The 15,881-nt window shown below is 34.0% G+C and overlaps 1 protein-coding gene and 1 long non-coding RNA gene across 6 annotated transcripts in view; one reads left to right on the forward strand and one right to left on the reverse strand.

The window, feature by feature from the left end:
- otoa (otoancorin) overlaps positions 1 to 15,832 on the reverse strand; it is a 29,932-nt gene extending 14,100 nt beyond the window's left edge. For 2 of the 4 annotated variants that reach the window (XR_015511305.1, XR_015511304.1), the window contains exons 1-20: positions 14,674 to 15,832; positions 12,587 to 12,670; positions 12,348 to 12,451; positions 9,998 to 10,019; positions 9,557 to 9,593; positions 9,306 to 9,435; positions 8,435 to 8,503; positions 8,083 to 8,273; positions 7,798 to 7,952; positions 6,804 to 6,881; positions 6,239 to 6,366; positions 5,942 to 6,084; positions 3,803 to 3,911; positions 3,493 to 3,711; positions 3,256 to 3,417; positions 2,849 to 2,989; positions 2,718 to 2,773; positions 949 to 1,069; positions 715 to 833; positions 431 to 566 (exon numbers count right to left, since the gene is read on the reverse strand). Coding sequence is in view for 2 of the 4 variants with exons in the window: in XM_087286910.1 (XP_087143036.1) it covers positions 431 to 566; positions 715 to 833; positions 949 to 1,069; positions 2,718 to 2,773; positions 2,849 to 2,989; positions 3,256 to 3,417; positions 3,493 to 3,711; positions 3,803 to 3,911; positions 5,942 to 6,084; positions 6,239 to 6,366; positions 6,804 to 6,881; positions 7,798 to 7,952; positions 8,083 to 8,273; positions 8,435 to 8,503; positions 9,306 to 9,435; positions 9,557 to 9,593; positions 9,998 to 10,019; positions 12,348 to 12,451; positions 12,587 to 12,644 (2,178 nt within the window). In the remaining 2 variants the exon portion in view is untranslated. The remainder of the gene's footprint in view (positions 1 to 430; positions 567 to 714; positions 834 to 948; positions 1,070 to 2,717; positions 2,774 to 2,848; positions 2,990 to 3,255; positions 3,418 to 3,492; positions 3,712 to 3,802; positions 3,912 to 5,941; positions 6,085 to 6,238; positions 6,367 to 6,803; positions 6,882 to 7,797; positions 7,953 to 8,082; positions 8,274 to 8,434; positions 8,504 to 9,305; positions 9,436 to 9,556; positions 9,594 to 9,997; positions 10,020 to 12,347; positions 12,452 to 12,586; positions 12,671 to 14,673) is intronic. The other 2 variants (XM_087286910.1, XM_087286909.1) reach the window with 2 other exon arrangements.
- LOC101883647 (uncharacterized) overlaps positions 1 to 15,881 on the forward strand; it is a 713,507-nt gene that overhangs the window by 96,780 nt on the left and 600,846 nt on the right. The window lies entirely within an intron of this gene.

A 15,881-nucleotide genomic window follows, 5' to 3' on the forward strand; every position in this document is an offset into this window, starting at 1 on the left:
CAGTAAATTACATACATTTACAGAAAATTTAAATGTTGAAATTTCTGTAATTTACTGTCTGTTATTTTAAGGTAAATGTCTGTAGTTTAACAGTTGTTATTTTACTTTTTCTTCAACACCCGAGCTGCCTAATAAAAAAATGTAAAATAACGTATTTTTTTGACAGTGTACAATAATGGCTACATTTCAACAAGTACACTTAATGTTTGTGGTATGAAAAAGAAAGATAGAGTAATAAAACAGCATCAGTGTTAGTAAAGGATAATTCAATGCTTTTTTTTTTTTGATGAAATATTCTTTTAAATATCCTCTATATTGTCTTCAGAACTGCATTAGCCAACATCAGAGAAATGAAACCAGTTCATTACACAATAACATATTGTGTGGGTTTTTGGACAAGAGAGGGAAAACGTGTGCTTGCAAATTTTACCAAGCAGCCGATGGCTCTTTTAGTCAGTGCGCTGCGAGCTGGAGAACTGTTGGGTAGAGAGGACAGATTGACGTCCTTCATCTTCTCCATGAAAGCAGGACACACAGCATCTGACAGGTTTTGAATCTTCTCCACTCTGAATGTGGAATCAGAGTGTGAATACGCACACAAAAAAAATTAAATCAGTATCCTGCCTGTTTAGCATATGATTTACACTTAATTTACATGTCATTTGAATGCACTGAAAATGTAAATGAATGTTAATAGTATATGTGTGTTCTTACGGTAGATTGATGAGCAGCACAGCTGGGATGGCCTGAAGCTCAGCGTTTTTAATGTCATTAAAATATCCTGCTCTCTGCACCTCAAGACTCGCAAAGAGCTTTTGAGCTGCACAGCGAATCTGATAAATAAAACAAAATCAGAAAACAATGGTTTACTTTTGTAGATTTGATGGTAAAAACTAAGTCAGAGTTGATGAAAGAATGTGTGTGCTACTGAATGAATGTGATGTTTACCTGAGTCCTGGAGAGCCATATGTAGGATTTGTTAAGCTCCTGTGACATCTGCAATGCATCAGTTCGGTTGAATTTCTCAAGCATTTCACAGGTGACACCTTGCACAGCCTGACCCAGTTTCCTGCCGACAACATTTTGAGATTTATCAGAACATTGTATCTTAGGGGTGAAATGTACTAAACAACTTTTGCACAGATGTGTGCCCCGATTCACAGTCTCTATAAATCTATGCTAGAAGCTGAAAATTAGATTCCACAGAATATAGACTATAGTGAATAATAGACAGATATTTTCCTTTCACAATTATACACTGCCCATTCAGAAAAAAAGCCACAAAGTGTCTTTAGCTTTGATTACCACACACATTTGCTATAGCATCATTTCAATATTGTTCTGCAATGTTCCAATTTATTAGACATTGCATTTATTTAGAGCTGCAATTTTTTTAACCAAGATCTTGTTTTGTTGATGGGAAAGATGGACCAGAAGATTCTTAATAGGGTTAACTTCTGGACCCTGTGGTGGCCATTCCATGGGGTAAAAATTGTATTTTGTGCTCCCTGAACCACTCTGTAAAAATTTGAGCTTCATAATTCCTAGCTTGGAATACACACACATGCTGTCAGGGAAGAAATATTGATGTAGTAACCTGGTCATTCAGTATATTCAGATAGTCATCTCAGTTGACCTTATTCTTTGGGAATATAATGTTACTGAACCCAGACCTGACCAACTTCGGCATCTCCAGATCATAACACTGCCCCACAGGTCTGTATGGTAGTCTATAAGCATGATGGAGGCATGATGTACCCTAATGTACTTATGACTCTGGAACAGAGTAAATCTGGGCTCTGTGGACCACATGACATCCTTCCTTTGCTCCAGAGTTCAATCTTTACGCTCAATAGCAAACTGAAGCCTTTCCGGTTTTTAATAATGTGTTGGATAGTTCTTAAACCAATTTGGTTAGTTTCAGCAAACCTCTTAGATGTTTTATTTACTTGATGCATGCCAATAATTTGACTCTTTGGAAATAAATTTAAGCATGTGTCTCCTGATATTGAAGATAAATAGATGTAGAGAGTAGATGAGAAACTACTCTCTGCATCAGGTAGGGTTAAAGAAGATGTTACCAGCTAAAACAATCCATGCAGTAATTATCCAACTGAAGACTCTTGCCAATTTTCTTAGTTAAATCCAGGTAGCGACTTTATTTTTATTTATTTATTTATGTATTTATGTATTTATTTATTTATTTATTTGTTTGTTTATTTATTTATTTATTTATTTTTATTTTATTTTATTTATTTTGGACAGGCAGTGTACAACTTTTTAGTACTCTGACTGAAGTAATTAATTTTATTTAGCTATGCAACATCACATATGCAGTTAATAATTTGTTAAACAAAATACCTTTATGATGATAGAATTACTACTGGAAAATTACTCTTATTCTTATTGCTCCTATCATTTTTATTTAGATATTTTTATGTATTGGTTACTTTTTCCTTTAAAACTGTACCTATCTTATTATTTTAATTATTCTTAAAGGTATAAGAAATCTTTTGTGCATAACCACACTGAAAACTATTTTTTAAAGAAATTGCTAGTAAACATCACAAACATTTGCGACTGGAAGTAGCATATTGATTTAAAAATAACATTTTGAAGTTGAAAAGCTAAAACAGTTCAATATGAATAAAACAATAAACTTTGCTTTATTCAAAATTTAAAATGAACAATGTGTATGTGTTTATAAAAAGTCTCACCCTAATTCGCCAAGGTTGATCTTATTACCCATTATCTTCTTTAAAAGGAAGACTGACTACACAGAGAAAAAGAAATTAGATAGTAATGGGTGGCATGGTAATAGATTTAAGAGATTTGCAATAGTGTGTACCTGAGCACGAGTCCAGCCTCGTCCCTTAAGCTGATCTACAGAGCCCAGGTCAGCCTTCTCCAAAATGGACAGAGACAAAGACGAAAGGAGGGAATCTGGCAACCCTTTGACCAGTTCAGATGCATTCACGTCACGACGAAACTGATCATTTCACAAACCAAAACACAGAGTGAGTGCAAAAAATCAAGATGGAGGCAGATAGAGTTTCCACATTGCAGAATATTTATTTTGTAACAATAATAATAATAATAATAATTAACAACAACAACAATAATCGTCATATTAAAACCTGTCTACATACTATACAACAAAAAATACAACCCAAAAAAATGTGAAAGACATTTGGAAAAAGGTTTTTGTTGTTTTCTCATCATTCCATCTTTCTCTAAATAATTTGATCATCTTACCGCATTCAGCAGTGCTGTTCTCTGCAGGGAGGACATTTTCTCAGCCATATTTTCCAGGGCTTTGTTTTCCAGCAGACCTTCTGTCTTCACATTTTTGAGAAGGGAACTGGCAACCCCTCTTACCACTGAACCCAGAGACAGAAGCTTCTCACCACTTACATTCTTCAAAAGAAATAAATAACATCATTGTGGAAGCAATACATGGATGAAACCATCTATTGACATAAACTGTCAAACCTTGGCAGTCTCCAGCATTTTCTTGGCCAGAGCTGTAGCTTGAGCGGGACTCCATTTGACCTGACTCAGGGTGCTAAGGGTGCTGTTCAGGTCCTCTGAGCTGAAGCGGGAGAGTCTGGAGACAGGAAGAGCAGACACTGATGACCCCAGAGACTGAAGAAGCTCAGAGGAGGAGCTGTCATCTTTCTCCAGAATGTTCTGCACCAGCTGTCTCTTAACCTGAGGGACAGTTCAGTACAATGAAGGTAAGAAATAAAGAAAAATATTTACAGTAGGAGCAGCATTCATTTAACTGAGAATCAATTCTGACCTTGTCCACCTCCTGGTTGTTGCAGGCTTCAATCTGAGACAGCAGTTTTCTGCTAAGAGTCAGATTCAGAGACGGTGCGCTATCAAAGAAACAAGCCAGAGAGCCTAGTCTGTGGAAACAAAATGGGAGTGAATAAGTGTTGAAGAAACTCTTGGATGTAAAGCGAGAGGGGAATACAAGGATGCATGTTTCTCCCTCAAATAAAATAAAATGTTTAGACTTTAAATTTTGTTTTAAAGAGTTGCAACTTTTTTCACGATGTGATTTGTGTGAATTAGTTCATCATAATTGGTATTTAATAGGGTATATGCAGAAGGACTTTAATTTATCAGTAACCTGGGCAGAATTGTATGAACTTCGGGTGAACTGTATGTCATTACAGAATCAGCGCATTTATGGTCTGTTTTCTTTAAAGATCAACTATTTTCACTGCCTGATTGATATATGAAATAAAGTGGGTCTCAGAATGTACAAGAAGCACTGCATTAAATTACATTTTTCCGCACTATACATCCTCTTGGGCGAGTGCGCGCGGCGCCTCTCTAACAGACATCTGTAGAGCTGCGGGCTGGGCGACACCCAACACATTTGCAAGGTTTTACAATCTGCGAGTGGAGCCGGTTTCCTCAAAGGTATTAGGTAACCCTTGATAATTGAGGAAACAACTCGGTTAAGGTGTTGAAACACGCTTGCTGCGCCATTCTGCCTAACACGGCGATACGTGCGCTTATTCACTCTGTCAGTAAAGTTCCCCGCTTAGGTGAACCCTGCAGATTCCTCTGAGGCTCCCAGCGCTGACTCAGCGGAGGAGTCACTCCCTGGCCCATTACGTTGTAGGTCTGCCCGCTGGTCAGCCCGGTTTTTGGGTATAGGTGCCCGCTATGCGTGATCCCCACTAGGCGATCCTATATGCTTATTCAGCCACGGTGCAGTCCCCCCTTACAGACACCCGTGTCTTCCCTCTCCGCCAACCATCTTTTATATGCGTACTCCCCCTTCTCAGGGCTAGTCCATACATTCTGCCATCATATCTTCCCATTGGGTAGCAGGTGGCCTTCGCAGCATCCCTATCGGGACTGCACGCTTTCCCAACGTACTTTCATATTAATTCCTAGAAATTATCTACACGCTTGCGACTCTCGAAAAATATATCTAAATCCGCAAAACTTCTTTTGTAGTGGAATAAGTCAGGGCCAGGGATCACGTTGGAAGACCGTGCCTCTCTATGATGCAGGAGTGCTCACGTTATGCCTGGCTATCCTCTTATCGGAGGCGAAGGAATGGTGCAGTCATTATGGCGTTTTCCAGACATTTCCACATATGTGGATTAAATCCACTTATAGCATTGAAGTTCCCCATTCGAAGGGGAACGCTCTGGTTACTAAAGTAACCCTCGGGGAACGGAAATGCTATATAGCATCACCATAATGATTGTTCCTTAGCTGTAAGTGTCAGTCTCTTCAGCTTAAAAGGATAGAGCTGTCTTGCTTTCCCTGTGCTTATATGCGGAATTGATTGCAATAAGCTTCAGGTGCGCAAGCTTACACTGCCAATTCATTTGGCATTTCATTTGCCCATTATATACTCTTTCAGACGATTGGCTTTCTGAAACGAAATGCCCATACATGGATTAATCCACTTATAGCATTTCCGTTCCCCTCCTCTGGGAACGAGGGTTACTTTAGTAACCAGAGCGTTTTTCCTAATATGTAAAAACTAAAACTGGACAAAAAAGTATTGTTTATATTATTTTAGAAATAAAAGTTTTCTTAATAAAATTATTTAAATTATTATGATTTAAAATGTGTTAAACAAAAAGGTTAAAAAGGTTTAAACAACTTGGGAAATTTGCAATATACACGCACGCACGCACACACACACACACACACACACACACACACACACACACACACACACACACACACACACACACACACATATATACATGTATACATAACATGACCTTTTTTTTTGCAATGTGTCTCAGAAAAAAAAAAAATTTTACTTCTGTGTACAATTTTATTTTACCAGAGTAGTGCCAAAACGTCCAGGGGAATTAGTGTACTTTTTTATCCCACTATTTTTTTCAGTAGCAAAAACTTGACACACACACACAAATGATACAATTTAGATCCAAACCTGTAGACATTCTGAGTGAAATTGTCACTGCTGGAACACTCTTGTTTCAAGCGCTGAAAAAGTGTCCGACCCAGTACAGGCTTCATTCCAGTAACATTCTGAAATGATGGAGGGAAATCTGGGGTCCTGAAAAAATCACATAGCTGGAAAAGAAAGATATAATTATAGTCAATAATACATATTTAATAAGAATAAATTATACTTATTTAGATTACATAATTTGAGACCACAACCAACAAATGTTTCACAAAATAAGAGCTATGATTTCAGATTGTTCATTATGTTACAGACACTGACCTCTTCTTTTGGAATATTTTTTACTTCCTCGATGGGAAGGCTAGACAGAAAAGGTCCCATCATTGATAACATTTTAGCTTTCAGCCAGAGCATTTTGGCAGGACAAACAGTATGAACTGGTGTTGAAACTATATAAAAACAAAACAAGAACATTTTTGTGTGAACTATTTTAAATGTACCTTATGTGATAAATGCAAATCATGCCGAAGAGAAGCCATCCTGATCTCATTTTACAGTGATGTATAAAAGCAATAAAAGGCATTCATTGATAAGTCATTTAAACAGCTTATTTTCTACGCCAGAGTTCACAATATTGGTCCTGGAGGGCCGGTGGCCATACAGTTTGGCTCCAACTTGCGTCAACACATTTTTCTGTAAGTTTCAAGTATACCTTGTAAGACCTTGATTAACTTGTTGAGGTGTGTTTAATTAGGATTGGAGCTATTAGAACTCTGCAGGACACTGACCCTCCATGAACAAGTTCGGTGACCCCCATCCTGTAGAAACCCAAAAAATACTTTTATTTTTGATTATAAGTTCTTTCATCTGCTTTTCGATGGTTTACCGTTCATCACAGAAGGTTTAGCCACTTCAGCACTTAAATTGCTCATCATATCCAGCATCTTGACCGATGGGTCACTTTCTAGAACAGTCAAAAAAATTGAATGGATTATTACAGTTGAAGTCAGAATTATTAGCCCCCTTGAATTATAAGCCCCCTGTTCATTTTTTTTTACCCATTTTTTGTTTAACGGAGAGAAGATTTTTAAGAAGATTTCTAAACATTAGTTTTAATAACTCATTTCTAATAACTGATTTATTTTAGGGCGAGGCAGTGGTGCAGTAGGTAGTGCTGTCGCCTCACAGCAAGAAGGTCGCTGGTTCGAACTTCGGCTCAGTTGGGCGTTTCTGTGTGGAGTTTGCATGTTCTCCCTAACTTCGCGTGGGTTTCCTCCAGGTGCTCCGGTTTCCCCCACAGTCCAAAGACATGCGGCACAGGTGAATTGGATAGGCTAAATTGTCTGTAGTGTATGAGTGTGTGTGAATGTGTGTGTGGGTGTTTCCCAGAGATGGGTTGCGGCTGGAAGGGCATCCGCTGCGTAAAAACTTGCTGGATAAGTTGGCGGTTCATTCCACTGTGGCGACCCTGGATTAATAAAGGGACTAAGCCGACAAGAAAATGAATGAATGATTTATTTTATCTTTGCTATGATGACAGTAAATAATATTTGACTAGATTTTGTAATTAGGCAAGTTATTGTAAAACGATTGTTTGTTCTGAAGACTATCGAAAAATATATATAGCTTAAAGGGGCTCATAATATTGACCTTAAAATGGCTTTTAAAAAAAAAATTAAAACTGCTTTTATCCTAGCTGAATTAAAACAATCAAGTCTTTCTCCAGAAGAAAAATTATTATCAGACAAAATTTCCTTGCTCTGTTAAAAATAATTTGGGAAATACTTAAAAAAAGAAAAAATCAAAGGGGGGCTAATAATTCTGACTTCAACCACACACACACACACACTGTAAACTGTAAATGTAAGCTGCAAACTTACGACTGACAGGTTTTTCCTGCTGACTATTGTTAGTGGTGGGAGCTTTCAGATGGCAGTTAAACTCATTTTGTGCATTTCTCTCTTTGACCCATCCTATGATTTCATTCTTCTGTTGCTCAGACAGAACAGCAAACACCTCACTAAACACCTTCATCCTTGAGCATAATGAGGGAGGAGAGACAACAAAATATTTTACCCCAATTGTAGAACAGTTACATTTCTCCATGTTCAGACCCTTATGTAAATATAAAAAAGAATAATAATAAAAAAAGAGAATAAATTCACATTTCAGCTAGTTGAGAGTTTTGTGTAAATGGTGGCAGCACAAAGCTAGATGGAGGCATTGTTTCCAAAAAAGGTTTAGCCGCCCATAAAAGCTTTGTTAGGTCCTCTTTCAGGAGGTCTGTTCCGTTCTGCATGATGATTGTCCAGGAAAGTGGAGCCACGAAGGCCCGCATGAAACAACGAGGACCCTCCTGAGTATGAAAAAATGTTAATTACATTTTTAGTGCAAATAATTATAATAAATATAATATAATATAATATAATATAATATAATATAATATAATATAATATAATATAATATAATATAATATAATATAATATAATATAATATAATTTTTGGTCCAATACTAACTGTAGCATTCCTCATGAACTCAATCATATGGCCCATATTGGTGCAGTTCCGCATCTTCTCAGCAAAGTTCTGTAATTTATTATAGAAGAACAAGAAATAAAGAAAGTAAAGAGAAATATACGAGTCTTTCTGTGTATTTTCCACATGCTCATTTGTCAAATTATGTCAAACACTTTTCAAAAGACCTTTTAAATTTTTGAAAGAAGTCTCTTCTGCTCATCACCTCTGCATTTACAGTATTTGATCAGACAGTAAAATAATATATTCTGTGAATTTTTTTTGCGGTTTTAAAGAGCTGTTCAATTTTTTATCTCCTCAATCTCACATTTGTCCTTAGAAATAATATTAATAGGCCACTCTTGTGCTCTGTGATTATTAGTTATTATTGGTGCTTAGAATGATCAACAAAGTATATCTAAAATATATTTTAACTCCGGACTCCTGTACAGTATCACATGATTAAAATTATATATTTTTAAAGCATTTTTGTAAAAATAATAAAATGTATTATTTAGTAGCATCAAATGAATATATATATATATATATATATATATATATATATATATATATATATATATATATATATATATATATATATATATATATATAATTTTTATTTTTTTTAAGTGAAAGTTTTCTCAATCTTAAATCTTATTCAAACGCATTTAAAAAAACTGAGGATTTAACCCAACTCAAAAGCAAGGTTTTGTGATCTAATCCATATTCTTTTTTTTTCTTTCAATTTCATTAAAATTTGATTCAATTTTAAGTGCAAAATCATATCAGACTACCTTTAAAAAACTGGCCTCTATGGTGTTTAAATGACCAGAGTGTAAAAGCGCTTGTGTGTTTATAATGGTGAGAGTTTTACCCTAGTTATTTCCTGTTCCTCTGCCGTGTCATTGGGCTTCATATAGGGGCGAGGGTGAGATAATGGAGGTATTGAGGAGAGAAGCTCCAGAAACACAGGCACAGGACTCTCCATCATCTGTGCATGAGAGCTGAGTGAAGATAAAGGGGAAAAAGCTGCTTTCTATGCAATGCAATAAATTATGATCATTATTCAAATATACACCTGGTAAATAGTTATGGCTGTGTAACATTAGCTGAGAGGGAGTCTACCTGTTCTGTGTGTGGTTCATTGCAGGCATCTGGTAACCTGAAACAATACAGTCCTTTAACAAAAGACACAGTGCATAACCGAGAAACATAAAAACTCTGCGACTGAAAACAAGAGTGGAAAAAAAAAAACAATTGCTTGTTGTGAATCTAAAGAGAAACTAGAAAATACTTGCAATCTGACTCTTTAAAATGTCCAATTTGATTAATGATGGAAGTCTATTATTTCTGGTAGACATGTGTCCCAGTGCACAAATGCAAATATATCCTGTATGGTTTCTTTGGCCATTTATATTTGCATGTTTAGTGCCTTATAATTCTAAGTACAGGTGCAACACATGTAATTGATTTTAATACCAAGGTTATGTAAGCATTTTGTAAGGCCAGCTTTGTTCAAACTAGAAGATAATGAAAAATATGATTGCATGCAGTCAGAAATCTTACCTTTGTTGGAGCATGTGATCATCTGGAAAAAAATAAAGGAATTATTAGCAGGTCGTACAGGGATTTTTAAACTTTCAAGGCTCATTCGCATTTAAATCAAATGAATGACTAGTTATGAGCTGATTCATCTTAGAATTGCTATGAACTAAATTTCCAGTAATAGTTAGCAATGATTTATTGTATGAAAATACTACTGGAAAACTAAAAGATCGTTGAGTATAATAATAACTAAAAGAATGTAAAACACTATGTGAAACTAAAAGAATGTTGAAAGAGTGGTATCTGAATCAATGGCTGCTTCAATCTGTCAATATCTGGGATTTAATTATTGATGAAGTTTTAAATCAGTGTTTATTTGTCTAGATTATTTGAAGACTTCAGTTCACTCAATTGTATCTCTGATTAATTAGTAATTTCTGTTGGTTTATCCTACAATGTAATAATGAGAGTTTAATCTTGCATGTCATTAATGTTTCTTCACTTTTTTGTCCCAGAAAATTGATTTACAGTTAATGTCAGAATTATTAGACCCCCTTAGATTTTTTTTTTTTTTTTTTAGATATTTCCTAAATGATGTTTAACATAGCAAGGAAATGTTCACAGTATGTCTGATAATATTTTTTTCTTCTGGAAAAAAAATCTTATTTGTTTAATTTCAGCTGGAATAAAAGCAGTTTTAAAATTTTTTTTAAAAATATAAGGACAATATTATTAGCCCATTCAAGCTATATTTTTTTCCCGATAGTCAACAGAACAAAAAATCATTATACTTGCCTAATTACTCTAACCTGCCTAGTTAACCTAATTAACCTAGTTAAGCCTTTAAATTTCACTTCAAGCTGTATAGAAGTGTCTTGAAAAATATCTATTTAAATATTATTTACTGTCATCATGGCAAAGATAAAATAAATCAGTTATTAGAAATGAGTTATTAAAACTATTATGATTAAAAATGTGTTGAAAAACACCTTCTCTCCATTAAACAGAAATTGTGAAAAAAAATAAACAGGGGTGCTAATAATTCAGGGGGGGCTAATAATTCTGACTTCAGCTGTACATTATTATTTTAGTAACACTGTAAAATAATGATCCATTAGTTAATGACAGTTAATGTATATTATTAGTATGAACAGTACTTGTATAGCATTTATTAACCAATCAGCATTAAAACGAAGCATTATTAAATCCAAAATTGTGCTTGTTCACAGTGATAAAATCCTGGTTGTGGTAAATTTTTAAGCTAAATCAAATTAACCTTATGAGTCCATTGAACTTATATGTCAAACTGCCTTAAAACAGCTTGCATAACTTACAAAATTAAGTTGGTGCATGACTGACTTAGTATAATAAGTTACAATGACCTAAAAACATATGCTGTCAGGACTAACTGATCATATCATTTTTACAGTGTTGTGATACTGTGAGTTAACAAATCAAGAACAACTTTATTTTCTTAAACAATTAACATTAACAAATATGAATAAATACTGTAACAAATGCAATACATTTAAATGTATTATTTATACAAATATAAACATCAACTCAATTATATTTGTATTTAAAACAAGGAAGCCTTGGAAACAGTTATTAGTTAACTTTACTTAAAAAGTAAGTAAATTCATTATCTTAAAATTATTAATTAACTATGTAAGTAAAGTCAACGTAACATTTCTGAGTTTCAACAGGTTTACTCACTTGTTTTTGAGTAGAGTATGTAATTGATTTTTACAGTAATCTAAGAGCACTGTTGAAACTAATGCTGTGGTGACCCCTGATTAAAAAAGGGACTACGCCGAAAAGTAAATGAATAAATGAATTAATGAATGAATAAAATGTAATGTGAAAAAAATGTAAAATATTTTTTCATAAATGTTCCTCATTTCATGGCATAAATTGCTAACTATAAAATTAGCAAGGCAAACAGATTTGCAAACAAAAACAAATAATAATAATAATATTTTTACCAACTTAGTAATTAAATTGCATACCCACGGTTTCACAAACTAGGTTTAAGGCTAGTCAAGATTAAATTGCATGTTTGAGCTGTCTCAACTTAAAATAACTTGCAGTGAGATGTCTTAAAATATATCAGTGTCATTTTTTTTTATCCTGGTGCACACCGGTAATATATTTTTCCAAGGCCATTTTTTATAAATTTCGCTTAAATAGCCTAACTCAACCAAGGCCTAGTCCTGACTTAATCTAAGCCCTGATTGTAAAACTGGGCAATAGTGTAATTAAATGTAATTGTTGGTTCAGAAAATGATGGTTAAACAGTGCATTAATCCTAACTACAGCAGCACATTGTTGTATTTTTAGAATGAGATGTAACTAGTGTGCACTTAGTTACCAGTTTCTTGGCCATTTCCCTAAAGTCTGCAGGTAGTCTTGGAAAGCCGATGGTTGACTGGTTACTATTAAGCATCTGTGATGCCATCATATCTTGGGACATTACTGAAAAGAACAGCACATACACAACATTTATGATGAAATCAGTGATGTTCTCCAATATGCTTCCCAAAATATTGTTTCTATTTACTTAACCTAAGACTGACATTGATTTAAAGCAAAATTGAAAAAACTGTTTACCTGCAGCCAACTGGACTAGTAAAGAGAGGATGAAAACCTCTCTGTAAAACCCCATCATGCTGTTCTCTTTCTCCAGATAAATCACTATAAACAATATAGATTAAGAAGACTTCAATTAATTCAGAATTTTGCACTGAACACAGACACATTCAAAAAAATATAGCATCTCCAGTGACTTCATCTGAATAACATGGACAATCCAGACATATCTGAAGACATGCAGAACAATAGAACATACAGTTCCATTTAATTGCAATTATGTTTCCATACTACAAAAACCCTTGCATTATTTGAACATCCAGAAACAAATACACTGTAAAAAATCAGCTGGGGTGCCGGAAAAAACACCCATAAAATAACAGCTGTTAAATTACAGAAATTTACCGTTAAAATAACAGACGTTAAATGACAGAAATTTTTTTAAATTGAAATTTCTGGTAAATTTCTGTAATTTAACAGCCGTTATTTTAAGTTTTTTTTCCGGTACCCCAGCTGCCGGAAAAATTATGCATTATTTTTTACAGTGTAGATACTCAAAGCATGATGTTTAAATAGCAGCACAATTTATGCAAAATACACATATAAGACATATGAACAATACTAAAATCCAAGTATTTTATAATTACTACTGTAAAACATAGAAACATATAAGCCTCCTCCTGTGCTAAGATGGTTGTCATTGCATAAAACTGGCCACTTACGTTCACGTGTCACTATGGTTTTTGTAGGCTTGCCAACTAACCTCCCATTTACTGAATATATCCACCTGTGAGGATTTGGGAAGAGTGCTAGGATACTGTCTGTGAGAGAATAGTCTCATTGGAATACAGTTAAGAGAAAAACAGATTTTATTTCTGAGTTTGGTCTGCTGTATTGCTGTATGAAAAAGCAAATCTCTGTAGCTTTATTGATGATTGGGTTAAGCTTTTTTTTTTTTTTTGTCACTCCAGCATTATGTTGCTTTAAAATTAGTTTGAGTAATATTGATATATTTCACCCTACCTCAGTTGTTGCATTTTTTCATCTTTGCCTTATAATGTTGGTAATTTTGTTTCTTTGCAATTTTTTTTTTCTTCTAATAAAAAATGTCTTAAGAGAATACATTTAAATTGTCTAAATATTTTTAAATGAGCTTTTTTCCCCAGAAATGATTATATAATTTTTTAGACTAGTTATATGTGATGCTAGACAACAAAACAAGCCATAAGTGTTGTCTGTTTTTGTTTTGTTTTTAAAATGTTAAGATTCATGCATCAGTTGGAAGCTATAGGACATCAATGAATAGTTTGTTTGGATAGGACAATATTTGGCAGAAAAAAAATATGAAAATCTGGAATCTGGGGGTCAACAAAAATCTAAAAACAGAGAAAATCAACCTAAAGTTGAAGAAATTAAGCATGTTATTAATCGAAAATTTTTTTTTGATTAATTTACAGTAAGAAATTTCTTAAATATATAATTATGAAACATTATTGTTACTTAATATTCTAATGTTGCTTGGCGAAAATCTATAATTTTGACAAAAACAATGTATTTTTGACTATTGCCACAAGTATACCCATGTAACATAAGGTTCATTCATATTTGACAAAGTATAAAACGTTCTATTTGTGTCTGGGTTAATAAAATTTTAAATAAAGATTTATAAACTGCAAACATTGGCATTTTGTAAAATATGAATTCAAACTTTGATGTCTTAAGAAATTGTATATTCTTTATTATTTAGACCAATCATAATTGTATACTTTAAATGACACTTTTATTTTAGGTTTAGAAAATTAACTAATAAACTTATTCCTTTCTCTAAATATGCACTTAAAACAATTTAAATGATACTGCCTTAGAAAATGGACAACATATAGATCACTTTTTACAATTTAAAAATATAAAAACCATCTTTATAACAGAAATATCTACATTTTTTCTAATAATTATGATAATCCACAATAACCTTGCACTGACAATAGCATATTTCTCTTTAAATTTACAAGATTTATATTTATCTTTTAAGACTATATATTAAAAACAAACAAGCTAAAGCAACAATCTAGTAATCAGACTATACATTATAAATGTGCGGTACTCACGGCGATGCTGAGGTAACAAGTGTGTACTGAAGCTGAACAGTTGCACAATAGAATCACTACAGGATGATTTCCACTCTCATTTCTCTCAGCTCCTCCCACCACAGCAGACTGGAGACTGTGCAGGTGCTATACATGAACATTACATGCAAGACTTCACTTTACCCTAGTCTGCCTATTTTTAAATGATAGTACAAAATATTTGAAAATATCAGAAATGAATTCATGTGAACTCACAGCAATCACCTGATCTTGTGGTGAATTTTCCAAGATTCCATCTCTGTGAATATTGTTGTCAGTTTTCAATGACTTCCACTGATGAATAAACTTTTTCACTGTTGAATGATGGACTTCAAATTGTTTGGAAATGTACATTTTATCCCTCCAAATTATGGCAGCAACAGTTGCTTCTCAAAGATCTTTGCAGATGTTTTTCCTCATTGTCAAGGCCACAGACCAACAAACTTACAATAAGCTCACACTTGCTAAAGATAAGTTAAACAAAGGCATTTGATTAGCAGTACCTGACTGCTTCTTCACTCAAAAATGAAAATACTGTTATCAATTACTCGCCCTCATGTTGTTCCAATCCCTTGAGACCTTCTTTCATCTTTGAAACACAAATTTAGATAATTTAAATGAAACCTGAGAGCTCCCTCATCCACCAATGACAGCAACAATTCTAAAATGTCTAATGTAGACAGCAAAAATAATAATAATATCAAAACATACCATATCCATTCAGTGGTTCAACTGTAACCACAAAGCTCCAAGAACATTTTTTGTTTGCCAAAAAACCCTTTACAACTGACTTTGTATGCCTTTGTCTTCTTCCATGACAGGTCAGGGTGCATGTTTACTACAGACAATACCATGTGTTACCATTAGAATCATAAGCAAAACACATAAGTGCTGTATAATAAATGCACATTGATGTGGAAGCTTCATATGATTACAGTTGCACCACTAAAGTCATGTGGAACGTTTTGACAATGTTTTTGGTTCCTTTTCTATGCCTTAAAAGTTTCAGTTTAGATGCAGTTTATGGAGGAAGCTCTCAGATTTAAGGATGAACAAAGGGGTAGTGTAATCTGTTGTATTTTTGTTCATATGAGTTTTTATTTTCCAAATTTTAAGACCCACCAATTTTAATTTTTATGTCCTGATATTGAAAGAGTTCAGTAGGCCTTTTCACATATTATGCCACAGAC

This window comes from Danio rerio, chromosome 16 (assembly GCF_052040795.2).
Source record: "Danio rerio strain M-AB ecotype USA chromosome 16, GRCz13ab, whole genome shotgun sequence".
Taxonomy (NCBI): Eukaryota; Metazoa; Chordata; class Actinopteri; order Cypriniformes; family Danionidae; genus Danio; species Danio rerio.